Source organism: Micromonas pusilla (genome assembly GCF_000151265.4).
Source record: "Micromonas pusilla CCMP1545 genomic scaffold MICPUCscaffold_1, whole genome shotgun sequence".
NCBI lineage: Eukaryota > Viridiplantae > Chlorophyta > Mamiellophyceae > Mamiellales > Mamiellaceae > Micromonas > Micromonas pusilla.
Window position 1 is genome coordinate 828,021 of NW_003315882.1, and position 23,982 is coordinate 852,002.

Here is a 23,982-nt window from a genome sequence, read left to right on the forward strand (position 1 = left end):
CCTCGGCGTCGCCGTCGTCGTCCTCGCGCGCCGTGCGCGTGGTCACGCGATCGAAGCAATTCGCTTTCCTGAGCCCGCGCGTGGGCAGGTCTTCGTCCATCCGCGCGCGCGATGTCATCACCAAGGACAACAAGAAGGAGGACAACACCACGGTAGAGATCGAGAGCTGCCTCGCGGACGAGGAGTGCAAGACCGAGGTCATCTCCGCGCTCGAGGGAGCGCTTCTGGACGACGCAGGAGCCGACGCGCCGTCGTCTTCAGCTTCCGCGTCCGTCGCCGTCGCCGAGCAGGCGTCCTCCTCCGCGGAGGCGTCGACTCCCCCGTCCGCGGTCGCAGGCTCCGTCGTCAAGACGGTGGAGAAAACCCCCGCCGCGAAAGCGGAGGAGAAGAAAGCGGATACCGCGGAGAAGGTCGCCGTCTCCGAGCCGCCCTTGAACTTCGACCGGCTGAAGTCCGTCGGGACGTTCGTGCGAACGCTCGAGATCTGGTCCTTCGTCTTCGCGTTCGTGTTCCGTCGCGTCGCGTTGAACCTGAAATTCACCTACAAAGGCGGGTTCTCCGAGGAGAAGAAGCTCAAGCGCACGGAGGAGCTCGCGAAGTGGCTTCGACTCGGCCTCCTCCGACTCGGCCCGACGTTCATCAAGATCGGACAGCAGTTCTCCACGCGCGTGGACGTGCTGAGCAAGCCGTTCATCAAAGAGCTCGAGAAGCTCCAAGATCGCGTCCCGCCGTTCTCCACGGAGATGGCGAAGCAAATTCTTCAAGAAGAGCTCGGCAAGCCGGTCGAGGAAGTGTACGACGACTTCCAAGACGAAGCCCTCGCCGCGGCGTCGCTCGGGCAGGTGCACCTCGCGAAGCTCAAGAAGACAGGTGAGCAAGTCATCGTGAAGATTCAACGCCCTGGGCTGAAGGAGATTTTCGACATCGATCTCAAGAACCTTCGCGTGATCGCGCAGTGGCTGCAGAAGGTCGACCCGAAGACGGACGGAGCTGCGCGTGACTGGGTCGCGATCTTCGACGAAACCGCGCGCGTGTTGTACGACGAGGTCGACTACAAAAACGAGGCGAAAAACGCGACCGAGTTCGCCGCGCAATTCGCGGGCACGGACTGGATCAAGATCCCGAAGATTTACTGGGACTACACCGCGCAGAGGACGTTGTGCATGGAGTACTCTCCCGCGGTGAAGATCAACGACCTGGAGGGGATTAAAAAGATGGGCGTCGACCCCGATCGCATGGCGCGTTTGGCCGTCGAGGCCTACCTGCAGCAGGTATTGCGCTTTGGCTTCTTCCACGCGGATCCTCACCCGGGGAACGTCGCCGTGGACCGTGGTGACCCGGAGGGCCTCGGACGACTCGTGGTGTACGACTACGGCATGATGGGCCGCATCCCCCCCGAGGTCAAAGGCGGGTTCCTCGACTTGTTCTACGCCGTGTTCGAGAAGAACTCGGACAACGCGGTGAAGGCGCTCTCCAAGATGGGGGTTTTAGTAGAGACTGGGGGTGATCTCACCGCGGTCAAGCGCACCGCGGACTTCTTCCTCGGGAGCTTCGACAACCGCGTGGAAACGCAGGAGACACAGAGGTCGCAGAACAAGGAGGAGTACGAGGCTGAGTTTAAGCCGCAGCGCACGAAGGAGGAGAAAAAGGCGAGGCGCAAGCAAATCTTGAGCAACATCGGCGAGGACCTCCTCGTCGTTTCGAAGGACCAGCCGTTTCGGTTCCCCGCGGAGCTCACGTTCGTCGTCCGCGCCTTCTCCGTCCTCGACGGCATCGGCAAGGGCTTGAACAAGAAGTTCGACATCGGCGAAATCTCCGCGCCGTACGCGCGGAACCTGCTCATCGAAGAGAACCCGTCGTCCCTGCCGCCGCAAGTCGTCGCGAGGCAGCGCGACTTCCAGCGCCGCTTCGATAAGAACAACAAGGCGATCATCAACCTCTTCAAGGGGCCGGACGCGATCGAGGAGATCGCGGAAATCGTTCGCGACATCGAGCGCGGTAAGCTCAAGATTCGCGTGCGCGCGCTCGAGGCTGAACGCGCGTTGGAGCGCGTCGCGGTGATGCAGGACCTCATGCTCAAGGCGATGGTCGCGTGCTGCGCGGTGAACATCGGCGTCGTGCTCTACGTCAGCGGGCTTTTGGTTCAGGCGAAGGGAGCGTTTGGTGTCAGCGGCGTCGCGATGCTTCAGGCTGCGGCGGCGTCGATGAAGCTTTCGAAGCTCACGAAGAAGGAGGCGGCGTTTTCGGGGGCGGCGTGAGTGAACCAAAAGGGGTGGTGTGACTGGGGGGGTGAAACAAAAAGAGCGCGCGCGTGCTCTGTGCTGCTTACTAGTTTCGTTTCGTAAACAAACGATATTCTTCCGAAACGTCGCTATTCGTTGGTTCGTTTTACAGTAGTGTTCACTGAATGTCCGTCGCCGTCAGCTCCGAGGCCTTCACGAACTGTCTCACCGTCAGAAATCAGTCAGAAATCGACCTCTGTGGTGAAATGGAAGTTCTGGAAGCTTGCGTCCTCTTGTTTAGCCATCACTCCATTCCGCTGGTACTCCCCGACGCGCCTCTCGAAGAAGTTCGTCTTTCCTTGTAAAGAGATGCTTTCCATCCAGTCGAACGGATTTGGGGTGTTCCACACCTTGTCCACCCCGAGCTGCACCAATAGGCGATCCGCGACGAACTGAGCCATTACATACAAAAACAGTTCACCGGTCAGTTGAAAGGGGGAGCGATCAAATGTTAAAACCGAGCGGTGGGTGCAGGAAAAACGTCCGGAACGCACCTCAATGTACTCTGACATCAAGTCCGCGTTCATTCCGACGAGCGCACAGGACAGCGCATCGCACACGAACTCCTTCTCGATCTCGACCGCGTCCTTGACGATCTCCTGCAGGCGCTCCGGTTCGAGCGGGTGCTTCAGCATGCTGTACAGCAAGCACGCGAAGTCGCAGTGTAATCCCTCGTCCCGGGAGATGAGCTCGTTGCTAAACGTGAGCCCGCGCATCAACCCTCGCTTCTTCAGCCAGAAGATCGCGCAGAAGGACCCGCTGAAGAAGATGCCTTCGACGCACGCGAACGCGATCAGACGCTCGGCGAAGCACTCGGAGCTCTGAATCCATCGCAGCGCCCACTGCGCTTTCCTCCCGACCGTCGGCACGGTATGAATCGCGCGCATCAAATGCTTTCGCTGCACGGAGTCCTTGATGTACGTCTCCAGGAGCAACCCGTACGTCTCGGAGTGAATGTTCTCCATCGCGAGCTGGAAGCCGTAAAAGGCTCTCGCCTCCGGCATCTGCACGTCCTTCAGGAATCGCAGCCCGAGGTTCTCGAGGACGATCCCGTCGGACGCGGCGAAAAACGCGAGCACGTGAGAGATGAAGTGCTGCTCGCTTTCCGTCAAATTGCCCCAGTCGCGGAGATCCGTGGAGAGATCGATCTCCTCCGCGTTCCAGAAGCTCGCCACCGCTTGCTTGTACATCTTCCACACCTCGACGTGTTTGACCGGGAATAAGCTAAAGCGATCTTCGTTGTCCTGGAGCATCGGCTCGTCGTCGTCGCGGTTCCACGCGCGGCGGCGCCCCGGGGAAGAGCGCTGCGAGGAACTCGATCCGTTCGACTCGAGATCGTTGTTGTCTAGGGGGGATCGGACGTCGTCATCGAGGGTGTCCGCGAGCACCTTGAGCTCCTCGGACACGTCGCCGTTCGCGCGCAACGTGTGCGGCAACGCGCCGACGACGTCGATCTCGCCCCCGTCACGCGTGGGCGACGACGTCATTTTCTCGATTCGACGAGAGACCTGCTCGCTCGCTCGGGTTTCCACGCGCGGGTGGTCTCGGTTCGGCGCTGTGTGCGAGTTTGGATCGCGCGGAGGTGGGTGTTTTTTACGTGGGGGGCAGATCTCACGAGGTTTCCGTGCGCGCCGCGGGCACTGCGTTCGCGTCCTCCGCGTGACGGAAAGGTGACGTGATCAATTACGGAGTAGTCTCGGCGGGAATTCCTGTCGACCGGCGCCGGCGCCACTTTTAACTCAAGAAGTGAGGGTCTGAGCTTTCAAGTTCGGTCCACCCAGTCTACCAGTGATTGGCGGTGATCGGCGGATTTTTATCAGACAAGCAGGAGCTTGAAATGAAACCCTGAAGTGGAACCCCCCCCCTAGATCACTTCCACCTCGCGCCGCGTGTCGCGTGTAGAAGACGAACGCGTCGTGAAAGATGGGCAAGGCTGCGGTCAAGCTCTCGGAGGTGGTGTACACGGTCTCGCCGATGAGAACGGTGCGCGCGCGTCGCCGAATTTCCACTCATCCCCGCCGCTTTCTTCGAACGGCCAAATCCACGGGCGTCGGGGGAAGCGACCGCCGATCAGGCGTTCGCGCGCTCCCGCGCGCGCGCGATCAAGCCTTTTCGGCGTTCTTGACGTTCGGATGCAACCGTCGAACGAACTCCCGCGCGAGGTGTCGCGTTTTCCCGCCCCCGATCGCGTCGCGACCTTTCGATCGCGTGTGTGTGGAGACCACAAAAATAGGGCTCGCGCGGCGGACTCTGATCCACGAAACGTGCTCTAGTACTACCATCAATCATCAACGCGAAGAAGTCGCTGACGCCGTTTTCATTTCGCTCTTCTTGAAACCGTAGGGTGTGCTCGGCGGCTTGTTCAATGACTTCGGAAGCATGATAACGAAGAAGGCGAAAGACGCGGTGGACGCCGCGGTGTGGTTCGTCGTTCCCACTGTCGCAGTATACAGTTACGCGGAGGACTTTAACGAGAAACTGAAGCAGAAGCATCGGTACTAAGGGTGGTGCGATATCTCTTAGCGGTGTAACTCTACGTCATCAATTCGTCATCCCTTCTTCGGTCTGCGCCTCGGATCTAAAGGTCCTACTCCACTCTCGACCGCCGCCTTTGGCTCGAACCCCGGAGGAAACTCCGGGTCGTCGCTGTCGCTGTCGACGTCACCGGGCTCGGGAGGCGCCTCTACTACGGGCGGCGGGCCCTCGTCGACGACGACGTCCTTCGTCGTCTCGTTCTGATTATCCTTCGGCAACGGACTCAGACTCTTCGTCCGCTCGCGAAGGATCGCACGGGACGACCGATCCTGCGGACTCCTAAACTCGGGCAGGTCGCCGCCGCGCCGACGCGGCGGCGGCGGGCTCTCTTCCCGCGCTCTCCTGTTGTACTCCGACTCCTTTCGCGCGGCCCGATCCCGCTTCTCTTCCTGCGCTCTCCTGAATTCCGCATCCTTCCGCGCGGCCCGCTCTTGCATCCGCTGAAGCGCCGCCTGCTTCTCCCTCTCTTCCTCCTCCGCGCTCTTCTCCTCGTGGCGCCGCCGCGAACGCTTCTGCGCCGCCGCCGCGCCCGCGCCCGCGCCCGCGCCCGCGCCCACGCGCGCGGCTGTTCCGAACGAAATCCCCTCCGCGGCCGCGGCCGCTTTCTGCGCGACCGACCCGGACGCCCCCGCGGTCTCGATGACGCCCCTCGGCTTGTTCATGAACGCGAACCGTAACTCCTCGATTCCCTTCTTCGTCACCGGCCACCGCTGCCGTCCCGCCTCGTTCTGCCACCACAGAACGAAAGTATCTATCGTGCTGTCCCAACAAGCGCGCTCGTCGTTCAGACGCATCGTGTGGTTGTCCCCGCTGATGTACCAGTGCGACTTCACGTCCAGTTGCATCGTGTGCGTGTGCCAGCGTGACATGTCCACTGCCTCAGCGCCCGGCCCTTTGCCTCTCGCGTTCATCACGTAATAAACCTCTTACGTCTGCTTCGGGACGAAAACGGTGAACGACAGCGGGCGATCCGTCGATCGAAGGAGGCGGTCGATGTGGTTCCCGATCTGCTGCGCGGTCAAACCCGCGAAAGGCGGGTTGCACTCGAACGACCCCTCTTTCGGGTACGACTCGAAGAAGCTGCCGTGCGAGCCGAACCAGCGATCGGTGTCTGGAAACGCGCTGAAGTAGTCCTGATAGTGGTGATTCAACGGGCTCGCGAAGCACTCGTGCGAGGCCCCGAAGTTGTCGCTGAGAGCCTCCGCGACCGCGGGAGGGATCGCGCCTTGCATCCCGCAGCAGATTTTCGCCTGAACGAGCGCTTCGTATCGTAACAGCATGACGGCGACGCGAGTGAGCACGCGAGCGCGGTGCAGCGCGACGCCTTCCTCCTCGCGCGCGTGCCCGACGCGCTCGTACGATCTCTTCAGGTTCGCGAGCTTCGTTCCCCGCACGGACGCGATCGTTCGGTGCCGATCCCCCGCCCCCCCGCCGCCGCCGCCGCGGGACCAGTCGCGCAGCTTCAAGTGCACGATCCCGTGCGCGTCCTCGGGCGTCTCGAAGACGCCGAGGGCGTCGTCAGTCCACCCGGCGGGGAGCGAACACTCCGGCCGCGCGGCCTCGCTGGCGACTTGCGTCGCGACTTTCTTGCACTCCGCGACCCAGAGGTCGAACATGTCCTTCACGTGGAGGTTTTCCGAGCTCGCGAGCCGCTCGAGGACTTCTTTGTTCACCCCCGGGTGGTTCAGAACCTGTCGCGACATGAACTCGGACATCGACTGAAGCGAGCACGGGATGAGTGGGTCCACGTCTTGCGCGAACAACGCGCTGCGCTCGGTCCACTTCGCCATGCGCGTGACCGCGTCCGCTCCGTCCGTCGTGGTGGGCCCGGCCCCGCGCGCGGCGTCCGCGTTCGCCCGCCCTCGGTCGCCGACCGTGATCGTCAACGTCGGCTCGGCTTCGTCCTCCACCGCGGCGCACTGCTTCGCGCTCAGCGTGAAGACCCACCGGTTGAAGATCTCCGCCGCGGTGTTGAAGTCGACCGCCCCCTTGCCTAGGCGCACGAACGCGGGGATGACCTCGTACGTGACGACGCGCTTGCGGAACTCCGCGACGACGATGCTGTCCTCCTCGCGTACCGACGCCATCTCCGCGGCGGAGGACGGGACGGCCGGGCGATGCGAGATCTCGCCTCGTTTTTTCCTCGTTTTTGCTTCCGCTGCGTGTACCGCGCGCGCCTCTCCCGCGTCGTCTCACGTGAACACGACATCAGAAAACTCGCCGAGGTAGAACTCAAGACCGCATGACATCCTCGACGGCCGCATGAACTCCTCTATCAGAGCAAGGTACTCCTTTCGGTTTGGGCCGTACAGATGAGCAACGTGCCGCCCCTTTTCCCAACGTTTTGTGTACGTTTGACGTGTACAGTACGTGTGTACGTGTACTCTGACCACATTGCACTGTGCGCCCGCGAAGATCTGCGAAGAAATGCGGTGCATGTTCAACAGCCAATCAGATGACCGGGAGAAGATGAATCCTGCCCGTGCAAAAAAAAAAAAGAGGGTTCGGGGTATTTTATCTACTCAGCCTCGAAACCCATCCTTGGCATTTGCGCCTCTCGCCTTAAAGGCGCGGGTCCTCGCAGTTCTTCGCCCTCTTCGTTCTTTCGGCTTGAGTATCCCTCCAGCTCGAGACCGAAGATGCAGGCGATCTTATGCGCCCCCGGGGCCATCATCGCGCGTCTAAACCCCAGACAAAAAAAGGTGAACAACTTGAGGCAAAAGACGCAGCATCTTCGAGCGGCGGCCGCGCCAGCGGCTGCGGTTGAGGCGAGCGAGTTGGATTTCGGAAACTACATCGCGGACAAGAACAAGGCGATCGAGCAGGCGCTGTCCGACTCCGTTCCGGAGATGTACCCCGAGCGCCTTCACGAGTCCATGCGATACAGCCTCCTCGCGGGAGGGAAGCGCATCCGACCCTGCCTGTGCATCGCCGCGTGCGAGCTCATGGGAGGCACGATGGAGGTCGCGATGCCGACCGCGTGCGCGCTCGAAATGATACACACGATGTCTCTTATCCACGACGACCTCCCGTCGATGGACAACGACGACTTCAGAAGAGGGAAACCTACGAACCACAAGGTGTACGGCGAAGAGATGGCCATCTTGGCCGGGGACGCGTTGCTGTCCCACGCGTTCGAGTACATCGGTCGGGAGACCCCGAAGAGCGTTCCCGCGGAACGAACCCTTCGCGTTCTCGTCGACGTCGGGAAGTGCGTCGGCAGCGAAGGCTTAGTGGGCGGCCAGGTGGTGGATATCATGTCCGAAGGCGCGGACGCGGACGAGGTGACGTTGGAGACGCTGAAGTACATTCACGCGCACAAAACCGGCGCGCTCCTCGAGGTGTCCGTCACCTCGGGCGCGATCTTGGCTGGGGCGAAGGAGGAGGATGTCGAGCGTTTGGGGAAGTACGCACAGCTCATCGGGCTCGCGTTCCAGGTTGTGGACGACATTTTGGATTGCACGCAGACGTCCGAGCAGCTCGGAAAGACGGCGGGCAAAGACGAGGCGGTTGGCAAGGCGACGTACCCGTCTCTCGTCGGCTTGGAGGAGTCGAAAAAGATCGCGGACGATCTCATCACCGAGGCGAAGGAGCTTCTCCGTGACTACGATCCGAAGCTCGCGGCACCGTTGCTAGGCTTGGCGGATTTCATTAAGAATCGCCAAAACTAAAAAATCTTTTGGTGGTGGGGGTAACGCTCGGGCGGAGCGACGACGGGGAGGGTCGAACGAATCAGTGGACGCGACGGTTCATCGGAGGTCATTAGCGATAGACTCGAGGGGATGGACGCGCCGCTTCGGTGTTTTGATTTGAAATAATTGGTCGTTTCGTTCGTGTCGTTTCACGTTGTCGTGGTTTTGCTTTGTGCTCGTTCTCTCGTCTTCAAACTCGCGTCAGTCATCAATCCGTGCTCGACCTACGAACCGCCTCGGCCTGGATCCGACTCATGCGCGCCTTGATATCATTTTCGAACTGCGCGTTCGCGGTCGACCCTCCGCTCCTCGGGGACGAGACATCCCCCGCGGCTTTCGCGGCGATCCTGTTCATTCTCTCCCTGAGTGTGCTCAACCCGGCGCCGCTCGTCCCAGTCGCGCCGGCGCTCGTCGCCGCCGCCGTCGACGACTTCGCCGCCGACTGCATCCTCGCGAGTCGCTCGCGGTACACCTCCGTCGCGCTCTTCTCCATCGTCGGCATCGGCGACGGCTCGATCGTGCTCGCCCCGGGGGTCGTCGCGGACGCCGCCCGAGCGCGGGCGGCTTCAACCTTCGCCAAGCCGCGCTTGATGTATGTCTGGAACGCGGCAGACGTCCGCGCGAGGTGCGGCGAGATGTCCACTTCCGCGTGCGCGTTGCAAAAGTCGAACAGCTCCTCTAACCCTTTCGCCGTGCTCTCCTTCTCGCCAATCTTTTTGAAGATGCCCGCGAGCGTCGTCTTCAAATCCGCGGAGACGGGCGTCGCCGGGCGGATGTCCACGTCCATCATCTCGACGTCGCCGTCGCCGACGGGCGTGCGCGCGCCGGTGCCCGGGGTGGAAGGACGCGTCGTCGTTCGCTTTACCGCGGATCCACCGGGCGTGGTCGGCTGCGCCGTCGTCGCCTCGGGAGGGGACGTCTTCGCGGGCGCCGGGGACTCTTTCGGAGGCGTCGTGACGGTCGCTTCGTCCGCTGCTGGCGTCGCGGGCTCCGTCGCGGGCTCGATCGTTCGCACCTTGGGGGTCGCGGACTTCGCGGGAGGAGGCGACGGCGGCGCCGGTGTCTCCGGGTGTTCCGCCTCGACGGCTTCAGGCTCGGGTTCGGGTTCCGCCTCGTCCTCAGCCTCGACGGCTTCAGGCTCGGGTTCGGGTTCCGCCTCGTCCTCGGCATCGACCGGCTTCGGCTCCGGTTCTGGCTCGCGCGGAATCCCCGGGGCGTTGGGCATAGACTGCAAGTTCAGGTCGATGTATGCGTAGATGATGGGCACAGGCTCCGTGGACCGCGGCGGGCACGAATCGAGGCAGTCGTGAACGTCGTGTCCGAGCAGCTTCGTGACCTCGTGAAGAATCGTCTTCACCATCCTGAGCGGCTTGTCGTCCGCCTGGCCTCGTCGCCGGATCTCGTCCACCCCGAGGGAGTCGAAAAAGTCGTGCACCTCGAGAAGAAGCGCGGACACGTCCACCGATCTCAGCGTCGCCGCGAGAGCCTTCGTGAGCTTAATGAGGCACTTCACGACGAGGTCGTTGAATTTCGTCAACGCGCTTTCGTCCTCCGCGACGGACTCAGGGGCGCGCGCTAAAAGCTGGATGAGCGCCCTGAACGACGACGTCCGCGGGCAGTGCTCGAGCACCTTGAGCATGAGGACGTTCAGCGCCTTCACGAGCTGCGGACCTTCGTCCATCTTCCCGACCGACTGGTCGAGCAGTCGCTCGAGAAGCGCGGCTATCGTAACTTTCTCGCTCGCCTCGCCGACCGCCCCCGCCAGAGCGGGTTCCTGATACACCTGCATGAGCGTGTTGAGCACGTACTTGCACGCGCGCGTCGTCGAAGGTCCCGGCGCAACAGCTGCGGACTCGAAAATGGTCGAGACCCTCTCCGCGACGACGCCGACGAGGCCGTCCACGTCCGGCGCCATCGCTTGTAACATCTCCTGATCCGAAACCGCGCCCATGATTTCGTGGCACAGAGATTTCATCCCCTCGACCGCGACCGCGTCGCTGACACTCGCGACGGAGTTGAGCGACCGCTTCCACCCCGCGAGTCTGACCTCCATCGGCAGCGTCTCGACGTCGTCCCGCGACGGCGAGGGAGGCGCTTCACGCTTCGGCGTCCGACGACCCGGGAGCACCGCGCTCACGACCCCGGCGGCGGCGTGCACGGGCCGCATCAACGTCGAAGCGATCGCCGCGATCGGCGAGCGCGGCGTGCTCGGCCGACCAGGGGTGCCGTTCGACCTCGACGCGGTCTTCTTGACTCCCGTGCCGGGCGTGGCCGCGGTCGAACCCCCGGCTAAGACGCCGTCCTTCATCCAAGCCCCGGGTTTTCCTTCGTTCTTCGCGGCCATCTCCTTCTCCGCGCGCGCGAATTTGTCCTCGAGCGACTGCTGCGCGAGATCGCCTAATCGTCCGACGTGCTTCCACACGACGGCCCCGCTCGTCTTGTACGCGGTAACGAGGCACTTCAACGCCGCGGTCCTCATGGACATGTCTCGCGCGTCCGCGAGCTTCGCGACCTCCGCGAGCGCCTTGTTTCCCCCTCTCTCCACGACGTCGGCGCCGTGACGCTCGAGAAGGGACTCGATGACGTCTAAAACCTCCAACCGCGTCTTCGTGTTCTTCGAGTCCAAGCCGCGGACGAGGTACCCGACCAAGCGCGACGCGGGGAACAACCCGGGTATGAGCCTGAGGATGATGCGGAACTTCCCGCGAACCGCGTCCATGGAGTGACCGCACTTGTCCACGAGCGCGGGCAGGAAAAGCGCGGCTTCTTGCTCGCTCAAGCGGCTACCCTGCGCCTTGACGACGCCCAGGACCGCGGCGGTGAAATCGAGGACGCGAAGCAACGACTGCGTGTTCGGCGCTTGCTCGGATACTCGGAGGACGATCCAGCGAAGTATCAGGTCGAGGTTCCCGAACACATTCTCGGGAGCCTCCGCGAGCGCGCCGTCGAGGTGCTCGAGCGCTTTGATGTGCGCTTTAAAGTCCGCTTTGAAGAGAAGCGCTCGGACGTCTTCGCGGACGTACGGCGCCATCGCCACCTTGAGCTCGCCCTCCGCGAACGCCAACTGCTCGTCCCGAAGAACTTCAAATTTGACCGGTTTCTTCGGCAGTTTCTTTATCCTGGACTCTTTCTCTTCGTTCGGCGCAAGCGCGGCACCCGACGCGGACGCGACAGCCGCCGGCGGGGCCGCGCCGGCGGCTCCCTTCGACGCGCGCACGGCGCCGCCTCGAGCCGTCGTCGGACGCGTCGGCGCCGATTTAATCGGGGACACCGACGGCGACGGGTTCAGCGACGGGTTCCGCGAGCTCGGAGCGGAAGAGCCTACGACGATGCCACCCTTTTCCACGTGCGCGACGACCGCTTTCTTCAACGCCCCGGGAGCGTCCGAGAGCTTGCAGAGCGCCGACGTTTCCTTCGACCCGACGCGCCTGATAACCTCGTCCAGAAGCTTCCCACCCGCCGTGCGCGCTGCCGTGGCTTTATCGCCGAGACCCACGGAAGCGAGCACGACGACGGAGCTAAGGTCGACGTCGTTCCCCGCGTCCGCGGCGAGGGCGTTCAACGACCAGACCAACGCGTCCGATTTACCGTCGCCGCTCATCTTCCCCGACGCGTCCAGCATCGTGGTGGCGACGTACGGCAAGGTCTTGTTCAAACCCGCGGCGGACGCCCATGAATCCAGCGCCCCGGCTGCCGCGGTTCGGACCGAGGATTTGCTATCTCCGAACTGTTTTGTGATGTCGTTGACGAGGCCGTGGCCGTATCGTCGCTCGCCTACAGACGGACCCATCGCTTCCGCGACGTCGCCGCACAGTTTCAGAGCGTTCGTCGCGATGTTTCGGTTGCTATCTCCGAAGCGTTTCGCGATCGCGGGCATGAGCTCGCCCGTGTTCGGTCCGATCCTTTTGTTCGCCTCCGTGAGTATCCCGCCGACCGCTTCCACCGCCGCGGCGCGAACTTTCCAGCTCGGGTCGGACATTTGCTTGACGAGCTTCTCCGTGATCTTACTCGAGATGTCCGTGCGAGGGAGCCCGCCGTCGGAAGTGAGATCGACGGCGTCGCCGCCACCCTCGGGTGCGCCTTTGACTTTGCGCGTCACCTTCACCGCGGGTACCTCGCCCGTGAACGGGTTCCTGGCAAACTCCGCTTCCAACGACTTCAACTGCGCGTCCTTGAGGTCGGCGAGGAAGTTCGTCAACCCCGGCCCTAAGAACCCGTGCAACGCGCCGAGTACCTTCCCCGCGCTTGACTTACACAACGGGTTTGGCATCCCGAGGCATTCCTTGCACCACTTGATCGTGAACGCGACGTCGACGACGGACGCGCTAAACTCATTTACGACGGCGACGCACCAGGAGAGCGCCTCCGCGGTGACCTTCGGGTTCTTGTGTCCCGCCGTCCTCTTGTGAAGCTGCGCCATCACGAATTTCGGGCCTAAAGCCTCCGCGAGCGCGGTCAGTGCGTCAGACGCGGGCTTGCGAAGCTTCACGTCCGCGATCTTCTCGGCCAGGCCCGCGATCGCTTGCGCGCCGTCGCGTTTCGTACACGTCTCGGAATTCGTCGCGAGCGCGTTGAAAACTTCAAACACCTTGGACAAGACCTGAAAGTTCTTGTCGTCGAACCCGGGGAACATCGCGACGCCTCGGACGGTCGTCTCCGAGGCGCTCGTCGCGTCCGAGGGAGACATCGCGTTCACGGCGTCCAGCACCGCGGTCATCCCGCTGAGGCGTTTCTTCCAGTCCCCAGACTGAAGCTCGTCCACGGTCCCGGCGCCGTAGAGCGTCGTCATCCTCTCCACGAGCTCCTCCTTCGACGCCGCGGGCCCTTCGGTGACTTCTGCGTCCGCCTCGGAGGAAAACCCGGCGGAGTTTGACGGCTTCGAAGAGCTCGGCTTCGAACTTACACCCGGCGCGGCCGTGGACGGCCGTTTTAACGCGGACTTCCCCGGCCTGAACGGACCCGCGGTTCCAGGGCGAATCAACGCGCCGGTGACGCTCGACCGCACCACGTTGGGCGGCTTCGACGCCGCGGCCACGGTCTTCGTGCTCCCGACGTTCGGGTCGCGACCGCGCAGGGTTCCCTCGCCGCACCCGCCGCCGCCGCCGGAGCACAGCTCCTCGACTTTCGTTTTCTTCGCGTCGTCCAAGGTGTCGACGTGCTTCGCGACTTGCCTGAATCCGCCGGACGCGACCGCGATCGCGGCGATCGCCTCCACCGCGGTCGTCCTCACGTCCACGTTCCCCGCGTCCGCGCAATTGACGATCGAGGGGAGCATCGCCTTGTGCAGCGGCGTTATCGCAGCCCTGCCTCCTTTGCATTCGCGAACCGCGGCGGCGACGAAACGCAGCGTCTGCTCCGCGACTTTCGGAACTTTGTGACCCAACGCGACGACGACGTCGTCCGCGACGTCCGCGAGCGAGACGCAGTGATTCGCAAACTCCATCAGCGCGTCCTGGATCTTCTGAATCACCGTCGTGTTCTTGTCTTTGAGCTTATCGAGCATCCCGGGCAGCAGCAGCTTCGCCTCGCTTCTAAACTCTCTCCTCGCGCCGCGCGCGATGACCCCCGCCGCCGCCGCGGCTTCGCCGACGCACGCGATGTTCGCATCCTTCGTGATGACCTTCTTCAGCGCCCTCGCGAGATTGCCGTAGTCCCCCGCGGCGATTCGCGGGACGTCTGAAACCTCTCTCAGCTGCGTCAACGCGCCCAGGCGTTCCTTCCACTTCGCGCTGACAATCGCTTCCCAGAACCTCGGCTGCTCCTTATTCTCGGGCGCCTTCTCGAGCTTGTCGAGAATCGTCTCCGGGTCCGAGTACTCGTACGAGTCCGGCACCACGGCCGCGTCCTCCTCGGCGCCGTCGCCGCCCGCGGTCGCGTCGTCGTCCACGTCCATCGGATCGCTCGACGCGCCGGAGGCTTGTTCTTTTCGCGTGAACCGCGTCGGTCGCGCGGCGCCGGTCGCGTCTTCGGACTGCTGTTCGATCATCGCGCTCACCTCCGCTTGCATCGTCCCGCGCATCTTGTCGATGAGATCCCTTCGCACCGCGCCTTGACCGAGATACCGCGTGAGCTCGACGGTGAGGTCTTTCGCCGCGCCTCGGATCTTCGCGTCTTTGGAGTCAAACAGCGGCGCGATGCCCTTCAGGATCGGCTTCGGGTTCACCACCTTAGGGGTGCCAAACTCGCACACGACGGCGCGAATCGCGTCCGTCGCCGCGAGCGCGAGCTTCGGGACCTTGTTCGTCGTGCCCTTCAATAGCGCGTCCACGACGACGTCGGAGGCTTCGAGCTCGCACAGCAGCAGCGCGGTATTCGTCGCGCGTTCGACAGTTTTCGGGCGCCCGTTCATTCCTTTCGCGACTACGTTCGCCATCAACCCGGCCGCGTGTTTACTCGCGTAGTCCTCGTCCGCGACTTCGAGGAACGCGTTGATGGCGTCCAGGCCATTGTCGAGCGCGTTCGCGTTCGTATCGCCCGCGGCGTTCTTCGCGCATTCGCCTGGTGGAGAGGAGGGAGCGACGGGGGTCGTTGTTGTCAGATTCCGCGAGATTTTGAGATTTCCCCATCGACAGACGGAGACTCGGCGACACGGAGACCTGACGCCGCGCCGGGCTAGACGACGTCGGGTCGTCGCCCGCTACGCCGCGTCGAGCCGCTCGGTTGAACCTCTTCGCGACGACCGCGAGACGCGGGGGGCGAGAAGCGAGCGAAGGACCAGTCACGAGGTCGCGAATCTCGCGTACCGAAAGCTTTCAGGCACGGGGACGCGGCCACGCTCGACGCCGTCCGCGCCTCCTTCACGACCTCGGAGTACGCGGCGACGCGAGCTTTCCAGAACGAATGCTTGAACCGTTCATCCCACGGCTGCTTCTCCGCGGCGGCCAGCTTCGAGGCCTCGTCGTCGCCCGCCATGGTGGAGTGGCGAGACGGGAAGCGTGGCCGAAGTTTTTAAACGGGTAAGTGCTGCGATTTGGGCGGCACGGCGCGCTACGTGTACACGTACCGTGTACAGTACGTGTATGTTGGCGCGGCGGACTTCGGGGTGCGGTCACGCGCGCGTCGAGTAAACAAGGGATCTTTTGGACATTCACACCCTCGACCTATGCGTTGATCTTCTTCCTCGCGAGCTCCGCGAGGTATTTCGTGGGAACCCCGGTCCTCGAGAGCTCGTCGAGTTTCCGCTGCTTGATCGACTCGAGCCTCGCCTGCTCGTCCATCATATTTTTCCGCAAGCTGTCTCCCTCCTCGAGGAACTCTCTTCGTTCGTGCAGCCGCCTCTCCTCGTTGAAGTTGATCTGCGCCTGCAGCTCCTCTTTGTGCTGCTTGCGAAGCGCCGCCAGTCGCGCGCTCTGCTGCGCCTCCTCCTCCTCCTTCGCCATCTGCACGTCGACGACGCGGAAAAACTCGCTCTGGTCTTGCCTCGCCTGGTCGCTGAGTTGCTTCATCTTGAGCATCTTCTGGTGCTCCCTCGCGCGCGCGAGGTCTTCGTTGATCGCGCGGTTCCTCGCGACCGCGGCTCGTTCCTTCTCGCGGTACGCCCTCTCGTGCGCCTCTTGCACGCGCATCGCTCGCAGCTCGTCCATCTCCGCCTGCGTGTCCGCCTGCTTCTCTTGCTGCGCGCGCATGCGAACCGTCTCCATCTCTTTTTCGTGCGCGACGCGGTCGCGTTCCATCTGCTCCGCGAGCTCTCTCGCGTCCCTGTCCGCGATGTACTGCGCGATGCGCTCCTCCTCGTCCCTCTCGGCCTGGATGATGAGTTTCTTCCGTTCGATCTGCGCGGCGTTCGCTTTCGAAACCTCCGCCAAGAGCTTCTTCCCCATGTCGCGTTTCCTCTGCGCCTCCGCCGCGGCTTCGTCCTTCACTCTTTGAATCTCCGAGAGCATCTGCTTGCGATCGAGGTCGAGGAGCTCCTCCTCCCTCGCGCGCTCTTTCGCCCTGTCCTCGATCTGCTTGCGAAGCACCGCGGCGCCTTTCATGCGATCCTCCGCGCGTTGCTTCTCGCGTTCTTCGTACACGTCGAGCGCCTTCATGCGTTCGATCTCCATCATGAGATCCATCCGTCGCTCCTCCTCTTGCGCCTCGGCTAAGATGTGTTTCTTCTCCTCGAGCTGCGCGTCTCGGATCGTGACGCACTTGGAGTACAGCATCATCTGGTTCATGTTCTTCACCTCGTCCAGGGCTTCTTCGCGTAACAACTCCGCTCGGTTCAGCGTCGACTGACTCTTCGCCGCCGCGATCACCTCCGTCTCGGAGGGTTCTTTCCCTTTCGACGCGCCGCCTCGCCTCGCCTCCATCGTGGACATCCGCTCGCGCATCTGCTTCGACTTCATGAGCTCCAGCTCCTTCTCCGCCTGCCGCTCCGCTTTGATCGCGCTCACCTCGTGCGGGGTCAACACGGACGCGGGTTTTCGCATTCGGTCGATGTCGTTCGAGGAGAGGACGAGGTAATCCGACCCCGCGGACGACTTCGTCGACTTCGCCGCGCTCGACGCGGTGGACGGCTTCGCGGTCTTGCGCTGGAACGAGTTCGTGGACGCCGAGGAGGACTTCTTCGTCCCGAAAAGGGACTCGTCCACGCTCGACGGCTTGCTCCTGTACGTGGAGCGCAGGTTCGGCTGCGACGAAATTGGATCGGGGGGGTTGCGCGTCAGTTCGTCCTTCTCGAGCGCGCGCGGGTCGACGCGCGGCGTGGCGGCGGCGGCACGAGCGGGCGCGGCATCGACGCGAGGCGCGCGTGCGTCGTTCTCGAGCGCTCGGACGGGACGGCGGTGGAGCGACGATCGTCTCTCGCGGGGGGGTAAAAAAAGCAAACGGGTCGCTGCTGAAATACTGTAATGCCGCATTTTCGCGGCGACCGAGCGGGAGAGGGCGCGCACCATGCTCACGCCGTCGAAGTTTCTACCCCTCGCGCGGCCGCCGAGTCAGCGGGTGTTCGGTCCGATGTACCGAGCGGTGACCTTTGAGACGCGCGGCGTGCTTCGACGACGCGTGGACCGCTGTGTCGCCGGTCGTGTGTGCGTCCGGGAGAGCCGCAGCGGACGGTTTTGGTCGCCGGCCTCGATCGATCGAGTCACGAGAGCGAGAGTCGCGCCCAGGCCTTGAACGAGAATGTCGTCGTTTCCGGCGAGTCCGGGCCGACGCGCACACGTCGTCGCGTCGCGCCCGTATCCGCGTTCGGGGATGCGACGCGGCGTGTCGAGCGTCTTCGCGACGCGATGGGAGAGCCTGAGGGATGACGAGCGCCGCGAGCTGGCGGAGATGAGGGTGCGGCACGCGGCCGGCGTCGAGAGGTTGTCTTCTCGTTGCATCACCGCCGCGCTGGGACTGCGAGCCGACCGAGAGCCGTCCGCGAAGATGCAAGCGCTCGGTCACCTCGTGAAGGCGAAGATGGCGTCCGGAGAATTCGCCGCGGCGTGGGAGGCGAGAAACGCGGCGAACAAAGTCGCGCTCGAAGAGAGACTGCGCGCGGAAGACGCGGTGTTGGAGTCGTCTGCCGCCGTCGAGAACGTGCAGCATTTGCTCGCGCAGCAGGAGGACGAGCTCGACGAGCTGAGGCGCCGCCAGCGCGCGCGACGGACGCGATTGGAACGCGAGGAAAAGAAAGCGACAGAGGACCAGAACCGCCGCTGGAGAGAGCGCGCGGGCGCGGGGGCGACCGTCGACCGCGCGTTCGCCGCGTCGGCGTCGACTCGTCATTGTCATTCCCCCCCGGAGACGGCGACGCCGAGGGACGAAGACCGCGGCGGCGCGCCCGCGTGGGCGGAGACCCCGGCGACGCCGCACTTCGCCACGCCGGGTGAAACGCGCGTGCCGACCAAGACGCGACTCCCGATGACGCCGCCGCCGCCGCCACCGCCGTCGCCGTCGCCGTCGAGATCGCGCGCGTTGGACGCGTTTCTTCGCGCGTCCGGTCGCGACGCGGCGGAGACGGCCGCCGCGCCCGCGTCGTCTCCGGGCGGCGCCGCGGGGGCGATGGCGGCCGGGTTGATCTCGCGCGTCGGCGACGCGCGCGCGGCGTCGAGTCGTCCTCCGTCGGAGAGGGCCGCCCTCGAGCGAGCGCCCGCGGCGGCGCCGGTCGTCGCGTCCGCGTCGCCGCCGCCGCCGACGACGACGACGCGGCCGAGTCCGTCGCCGTACGCGTTCGGGAGCCGTCCCTCGTGGACGCGCGCGCCTCGAGCGCCGGTGTACGAACCCCCCGAGGCGCGAGCGCGTCCGGTGCCCGTCGTGGAGCCGGACCGGAACCCCCGCCCGCTTCAAACGCGGCCGGAGAACGTGCCGCCGTTAAACTTGAGCCTCGCGCTGACGCGGGAAGAGACGCGCGCGAAGACGTTCGCGAGGGCGAAGACGCCCGAGACCAGGGCCGCGGCCGTTCACGCGTACGGCGACGGCGTCACGCGCGGGTTCTCCGCGTCGGACGGGCGCCAACGCGGCGCGGAGTTGACGTCGCCGTGGGGTTCGAAGACCGCGTGGACGAGCGGTCAAGTCTTCATTCGCGGCGACGCGAGCGAGAACCAAAAGTCGCGCGGCGGCGACGACGACGCGGGGTCGGGGTGGAGCGACGACGATAGCTCGACGACGACGGTCGACGAGGGCGACGACGCGGTGTGGGGTAAATCGAAAGGGGCGTTTAGAAGTAGAGTACTCGAGAAGGGCGGTCGCGTCGGCGGGGTTGACATGCGTCGCGTCGGGGCGGCGAGCGAAGACGGCGGCGACGGCGACGGCGGCGACGGCGGCGACGCGTCGGAGGATGCGGAGGAGGGCGGCGCGCGCGGTCGACGACCGACGGGCTCGTTCGCGGCGCAGAGAAGGGCGCCTCGCCACGGAGTGCACCTCCCGTCCGCGGTCGAACTGAACACGCCGTTGAAGGTGCAGACGTGATAGAGTAGCCGGACGTCCGTCGAAAGTAGACACGCGCGTCTGTCCAGTACAAGTACTGTAGCCCAAGAGATTTTGCTGTTTGGTCGCGTCTCGCGAGGCGCGCGTCGCGCTCGACGCGAATCCAAGTCCAGGTTCCTTTCCCTCGATATTAATGTGGACCGCAATTGGTCTCCGCCACACACAGCGTCCGCGCCAAATGACGCGCCGTTCGTCCGCCGCACCGGGGGCGGCGACGCCGCCGTCTCGCCAGCTGTCCGACCTCGTCTTAGATTCCATGATGTCCGGCGCGAACAAGTACTCCGCGGAAGAGTTCGCGAGCATGATGCAAGCGAAGCTCATTTCCGCAGTCGACGCGGGCCCCGCGGCTCATCAAACGGCGCCCCCCGCGGAGCGAGGCACGGGCTCCGCGGGCCGCTCTCGCCGCGGGAGCGCCGCCGCGCCCGCTGATCCCGCGCCGACGATGGACCAAGTCTGGTCGAACATCAGCGGAGGGAGCGGGCCTTCCTCGGGCGCGGCGGTGGAGGCGCCGATCGGGACCCTTCGATCCCGCTCGCTCGGAAGAGGGGTCAGCACGGGGCTGTCCCTCCCCCAAGTCTTTGGCAGCGGCGCGATGCCGTCGCTGCCCGGCTTGCTCACGCAGGGCTCGATCGAGCGCCTCGTCTCGCTGCACGGCGACGGTTCCAGGAAGAACGCGGGGGAATGGCTAGAGCTCTTGATGTCGAACCAAGGAAGCGGCGGCGGCGGCGGCGGCGGCGGCGACATCCAGCCGACGCTCTCGGCGACGATGGCGCTCGAGACGACCGCGCGCGCGATGTTCGGCAGCGGCAGGGTCGCGGCGACGAAGAAGACGACGGCGGCGCCAGCGGCGACGAAGACGACGGCGGCTGCGCTCGCCGCTGCGAAGAAGGCGGTCGCGGAGAAGCCGGCGGCGCGGGGGACGAAGCGCGGGCGCGGCGCCGCGGCGGAGCTTCCGGTCATCACGCTCCCGCCGAAGAAGAAGGGACGCAAGAAGAAAGGGGAGGTGGACATGGAGACGGAGGAGGAGAAGGAGCTGAGAGCGCTGGAGCGACAGCGTAAGAATCGCGAGTCCGCGGCGCGCTCGCACCAGAGGAAGGCGAAGCAGACCGAGGAGCTCACTCGCGAGCTGAGCGCGGCGAGGAAGAAAATCCTCGCGCTCGAGCGCACGGTCTCGACGCTGAGGAAGGAACTCGGGCGCGGGTCGGGGAGCGTCGGGAGCCCGCGCAGTCCGAAGAGCCCGAAAGGGGTGAGTCGCCAGGCGTCTGGGAGATCCGCGGGGGGGAAGTGACGAACGATAGCCATTTAATTCACGTATAACTCGTAAGGACCGCGAGCCACCGCCGCGGGCGACCGCTTCCACCGTTCACGCGAAGACGCACCCGGCCGATGAGCGCGCTTCCAAATCGGGGCACGAGTTCGGTAAGAACTTCGCTCTCGCCTCACACTCCGTGGGCGGCGCGACGAGGGAGGGTCGTCGCGGTCGATACGCGTCACCGCGGCGACAGAGCGACGTCAAGGGCGGTGGCGTCGGGCGGATACGCGCGGCTTCATGGTCGTCCGCGCTCCCGACCACCGACGCGCGAGCGACGGCGGGAGCGCGTCGACGCAATCTCGACTGGAAAGCGGTGCGTCGAAGCCACATGCGGCGCAGGCGCCGCTGACGGGATACGGCGGCGGGCAGTTTCGACTCGCGGAGGGCGCGATGCCGCGTCTCCGCGGAATCGACCTCCCCGAGCTCCTCAGCGTCCAAGGCAGCGGCATGCGAGGCGCGGGCCTGAAGCCGAGCGCGCGCGCGTCGAACGCGAAACCGCACGCGGACGCCGCGGTCCATCCCCGGATCAGAGCCCCCGCGGCGGCTCAACCAAAGGCGCCGCCGCGAGCGCACGCGGGTGAGCCCAGACGTCCACAGCAGCAGCACGTCTCGGAGCACGGCAGGCGCGTCGTCGCGCCGATCGTCGCGAGAGGGCAGGGCTTCGGCGGAGGCGTCAGCGTCATGAACGTGCAGTTTCCCGCGAACGCGAGTCGCGGCGGCGCGGACGAGCGCGAGTGGGATCGACGCGGTGGTCCAGGAGCCTGCCCTGGCGGTGGGGCGCTGACGAGAGGCGACGCGCGACGCGGTGCGGGGTATCCAAACGCCGCGAGAGGAGGAAGGCACGCCGCGCTGAGACGACCGGCGTCCGCGCGGCGACGGCGGCCCGACGCGACGGACCGCGCGAGAGAAGACGCGAGCCGCGGCGTCGGCGGCGACGACGCGCGACTGCGACAGCAGCGCGCCGCGGAGCTCGGTCGGATCATGCGCGCTCGGGACGAGGCGAGGAGACGAGAGAGAGAGACGCACGCGAGGGACGCGCTGCAGGTGGCGATCGCGAGCGTCGGCGTCGCGAGCGACGAGGACGCGTTAAGCGCGCTCGAGGACGCGACGAGGGGGGCGAAAGCGGCGGGGATATCCGGCGCGGGCGGCGCGGATTTGCTCTCGCAAGCCGTGGACGCGGCGCGGGGGATGAAGCGAAGGGAAGCATTCCGGGTCATCCTGCGCGCGGCCGTGGAGAGAGACGAGCGCGGCGACGGCGAGACGTCGCCGTCGTCGCTGTTGACGCGCGCGGAGGCTCTCGGGTTCCGGGCGGACGACCCCGAGGTTGTCGCTTTGGAGGATATCGTGCGCCGCCGTATGGCCGCCGCACGCGATAGTCGCGCGGAGCATCGCGATAGGGAGATGACGGACGATCGACTTGCTGCGCAGGAAACGACGTCGACGGCGTCCGAGGAGGACGAGCGTCGGGGCGTCGACGAGAAGAACGCCGCCGCCGCCGCAGCCGCCGCCGCCGCGCCGCAAGGCAAGAGGCGTGTCCTTCAAGGAAATCTAGAGGTTCAGGCGATAATAGGCGAGGGCGCGTACGGCGTCGTCCTCAAGTGTCACAACTTGCAGACGAACGAAACCGTCGCGGTGAAGGAGTTTAAAATCAACTCGGACGACCCGGACGTCGAGGAAGTGAAGCGGACGTCCACGCGCGAGGTTGAGATTTTGCGAAACTTGAAGCACGAGAACATCGTGAGCCACCTCGGGGACTTTTACGTCGGCGAACGGCTGTACGTCGTCATGGAGTACGTCCCCAAGACGCTGCTCGAGCTTCTCGACGAATGCGGTGGGCGCGGTCTCAGCAAGGAGTTCGTCAAGTCGTGCATGTTTCAGCTGTGCAAGGCGATCACGTTTATTCACGGCGGGAAATACGTGTACCGAGACGTGAAACCGGAGAACGTCTTAGTCGACCCCCACGGCGTCGTGAAGCTGTGCGACTTCGGGTTCGCGAGATCCGTGGAAGGGAACGGCGAGGACGGCGTGTTGACCGACTACGTCGCGACGCGGTGGTACCGCGCCCCCGAGCTGTTGTTGGGTCCTCCGTACGACAACTCCGGGGAGTCCGTGCGCACCAAGTACGGACCCGGGGTCGACATGTGGGCGATCGGGTGTCTCATGTGCGAGCTCACGGACGGCGAGCCGATATTCCCCGGGGACTCGGACATCGATCAGCTGATTCGCATACAGCGGTGTTTAGGCAAGCTCACCCCCGGGCAGATGATGGCGTTCAGCGTCAACCCGAACAACGCCGGGGTGAACTTCGACGAGCTCCCGCCGCACGACCCGGAGGACGGCTTGGTGGGGAGATACGCGGGGGTGATGGACGACGTCGAGCTCGAGTTCATCACCGGGTTGCTGTCCGTGAATCCTCGGGAGCGGTTCACGGGGGCGATGTGCTGTAGGCACGAGCTGTTCGCGGACATCGCGGAGGCGAGAGCGTACGTCAAGGTTCTCGACGAGGGAGGGTTTTGAAGGCGTTCGTTCAACGGAGGAAGAATACGTAGTTGATTCTTCACAACTTGTCACTCTGCCCGTCTACGCCGTATCGCTCCTGCAAATCTTTAATCTCCTGCTGCTTCTTCGCGAGGTCGTTCTGTTGCCTCTTGTTCATCCGCTGCGGGTTGTAGTACAGACAAATCAAATACCGGTTCGCGACGTTGAATCCGGAGAGATGGTCGACGGCGTTCTTGGCGTCGTAGATGTCCTCGTACACTACGTACGCGGTGCCTCGCGTCTCCTTCGTGTTCCCGATCCGCACCTGCCTCAGCGCGCCGTACTTCCCGAATATATCGAACTGTCGGGGAGAAGAGAGGAGCAAGGGAGGTAACGACGTGAGCGGTGGGTTCGAGGCGCGAAGGCAAACGAGACGAGCTGAGGGAAAAGATAAATCGGGAATCGCGCCGAACGTGGGCCGGGTCTGCGCGCGCACCATTTCCTCGCTGCTGATGTTGAAGGGCAAGTTCCTAACGTACACCGCACGGTTGACCTCTGGGGGCAGCCGCGCGTTTCGTCGATTGCTCCCAGCGGCTTCCATTGCGGCCGCCATCGTAGATCGCCTGCTCGCGCCCCTAAAATCCGTAATTTATCGGCCGCTGGAGATTACCAGATCACGAGCTCGAGTCCGCGCTCCGCTGATCCCGGGTCTGTCTAGACCACCTGCCGTGCTACGTCAGGCGATGAGCCTCTCGCGAGCGTCGGACGGAGACGAGGACGGCCGACG

The 23,982-nt window shown here is 64.5% G+C and overlaps 11 protein-coding genes across 11 annotated transcripts; 3 read left to right on the plus strand and 8 right to left on the minus strand.

Moving 5' to 3' along the window:
- Positions 1 to 437: 437 nt before the first annotated feature.
- MICPUCDRAFT_13233 (uncharacterized protein) lies at positions 438 to 2,258 on the plus strand (the record flags this gene model as incomplete). Its single annotated transcript, XM_003054906.1, has 1 exon — positions 438 to 2,258. A coding segment is annotated over one exon (1,821 nt), but the record flags the coding sequence as incomplete, so codon positions are not given.
- A 67-nt stretch (positions 2,259 to 2,325) lies between these two features.
- MICPUCDRAFT_45157 (uncharacterized protein) lies at positions 2,326 to 3,535 on the minus strand (the record flags this gene model as incomplete). The annotated part of the gene is made up of 2 exons (XM_003055443.1): positions 2,326 to 2,674; positions 2,777 to 3,535. The coding sequence occupies 2 exons, from the start codon at positions 3,533 to 3,535 to the stop codon at positions 2,465 to 2,467; spliced, it is 969 nt and encodes a 322-aa protein (XP_003055489.1). The 3' UTR covers positions 2,326 to 2,464.
- A 629-nt stretch (positions 3,536 to 4,164) lies between these two features.
- Positions 4,165 to 4,836, minus strand: MICPUCDRAFT_61343 (uncharacterized protein). Its single transcript, XM_003055444.1, has one exon. It carries the CDS (start codon positions 4,773 to 4,775, stop codon positions 4,353 to 4,355), a length of 423 nt encoding a protein of 140 aa, XP_003055490.1. The 5' UTR covers positions 4,776 to 4,836; the 3' UTR covers positions 4,165 to 4,352.
- A 907-nt stretch (positions 4,837 to 5,743) lies between these two features.
- MICPUCDRAFT_12799 (uncharacterized protein) lies at positions 5,744 to 6,049 on the minus strand (the record flags this gene model as incomplete). The annotated part of the gene is made up of 1 exon (XM_003055445.1): positions 5,744 to 6,049. One exon carries the CDS (start codon positions 6,047 to 6,049, stop codon positions 5,744 to 5,746), a length of 306 nt encoding a protein of 101 aa, XP_003055491.1.
- A 270-nt stretch (positions 6,050 to 6,319) lies between these two features.
- Positions 6,320 to 7,255, minus strand: MICPUCDRAFT_50195 (uncharacterized protein; the record flags this gene model as incomplete). Its single annotated transcript, XM_003055446.1, has 1 exon — positions 6,320 to 7,255. One exon carries the CDS (start codon positions 7,253 to 7,255, stop codon positions 7,010 to 7,012), a length of 246 nt encoding a protein of 81 aa, XP_003055492.1. The 3' UTR covers positions 6,320 to 7,009.
- A 201-nt stretch (positions 7,256 to 7,456) lies between these two features.
- GGPS1 (geranyl pyrophosphate synthase) lies at positions 7,457 to 8,646 on the plus strand (the record flags this gene model as incomplete). Its single annotated transcript, XM_003054907.1, has 1 exon — positions 7,457 to 8,646. The coding sequence occupies one exon, from the start codon at positions 7,457 to 7,459 to the stop codon at positions 8,486 to 8,488; it is 1,032 nt and encodes a 343-aa protein (XP_003054953.1). The 3' UTR covers positions 8,489 to 8,646.
- A 71-nt stretch (positions 8,647 to 8,717) lies between these two features.
- On the minus strand, positions 8,718 to 15,421 carry MICPUCDRAFT_13144 (uncharacterized protein; the record flags this gene model as incomplete). The annotated part of the gene is made up of 4 exons (XM_003055447.1): positions 8,718 to 9,299; positions 9,684 to 10,641; positions 10,750 to 15,007; positions 15,253 to 15,421. 4 exons carry the CDS (start codon positions 15,419 to 15,421, stop codon positions 8,718 to 8,720), a joined length of 5,967 nt encoding a protein of 1,988 aa, XP_003055493.1.
- A 188-nt stretch (positions 15,422 to 15,609) lies between these two features.
- Positions 15,610 to 17,228, minus strand: MICPUCDRAFT_37894 (uncharacterized protein; the record flags this gene model as incomplete). The annotated part of the gene is made up of 2 exons (XM_003055448.1): positions 15,610 to 17,124; positions 17,214 to 17,228. The coding sequence occupies 2 exons, from the start codon at positions 17,226 to 17,228 to the stop codon at positions 15,610 to 15,612; spliced, it is 1,530 nt and encodes a 509-aa protein (XP_003055494.1).
- A 389-nt stretch (positions 17,229 to 17,617) lies between these two features.
- On the plus strand, positions 17,618 to 19,387 carry MICPUCDRAFT_37895 (uncharacterized protein; the record flags this gene model as incomplete). The annotated part of the gene is made up of 1 exon (XM_003054908.1): positions 17,618 to 19,387. One exon carries the CDS (start codon positions 17,618 to 17,620, stop codon positions 19,385 to 19,387), a length of 1,770 nt encoding a protein of 589 aa, XP_003054954.1.
- A 574-nt stretch (positions 19,388 to 19,961) lies between these two features.
- On the minus strand, positions 19,962 to 20,723 carry MICPUCDRAFT_61348 (uncharacterized protein). Its single transcript, XM_003055449.1, has 2 exons — positions 20,330 to 20,723; positions 19,962 to 20,237 (listed from the first exon to the last, which is right to left on the minus strand). Exons 1-2 carry the CDS (start codon positions 20,705 to 20,707, stop codon positions 20,091 to 20,093), a joined length of 525 nt encoding a protein of 174 aa, XP_003055495.1. The 5' UTR covers positions 20,708 to 20,723; the 3' UTR covers positions 19,962 to 20,090.
- Positions 20,724 to 22,625: 1,902 nt separating this feature from the next.
- MICPUCDRAFT_30813 (uncharacterized protein) lies at positions 22,626 to 23,797 on the minus strand. Its single transcript, XM_003055450.1, has 2 exons — positions 23,692 to 23,797; positions 22,626 to 23,556 (listed from the first exon to the last, which is right to left on the minus strand). The coding sequence occupies exons 1-2, from the start codon at positions 23,794 to 23,796 to the stop codon at positions 23,275 to 23,277; spliced, it is 387 nt and encodes a 128-aa protein (XP_003055496.1). The 5' UTR covers position 23,797; the 3' UTR covers positions 22,626 to 23,274.
- Positions 23,798 to 23,982: the final 185 nt, after the last annotated feature.

Excerpts from the sequence above, each read along its gene's own strand:
- MICPUCDRAFT_61343 (XM_003055444.1), bottom strand. The coding sequence starts at position 4,775 with ATGCTTCTGCTTCAGTTTCTCGTTAAAGTCCTCCGCGTAACTGTATAC.
- MICPUCDRAFT_61348 (XM_003055449.1), bottom strand. The coding sequence starts at position 20,707 with ATGGCTATCGTTCGTCACTTCCCCCCCGCGGATCTCCCAGACGCCTGG. Across the intron at positions 20,238-20,329 it reads CCGCGGCGCCGCGCCCGCGC|CGTCTTCTTCGTCGCCGCGA; the intron begins TTCGTCCCCCGC and ends TGGCGCCGCCGT.
- MICPUCDRAFT_30813 (XM_003055450.1), bottom strand. The coding sequence starts at position 23,796 with ATGGAAGCCGCTGGGAGCAATCGACGAAACGCGCGGCTGCCCCCAGAG. Across the intron at positions 23,557-23,691 it reads ACATCAGCAGCGAGGAAATG|TTCGATATATTCGGGAAGTA; the intron begins GTGCGCGCGCAG and ends TCTCCCCGACAG.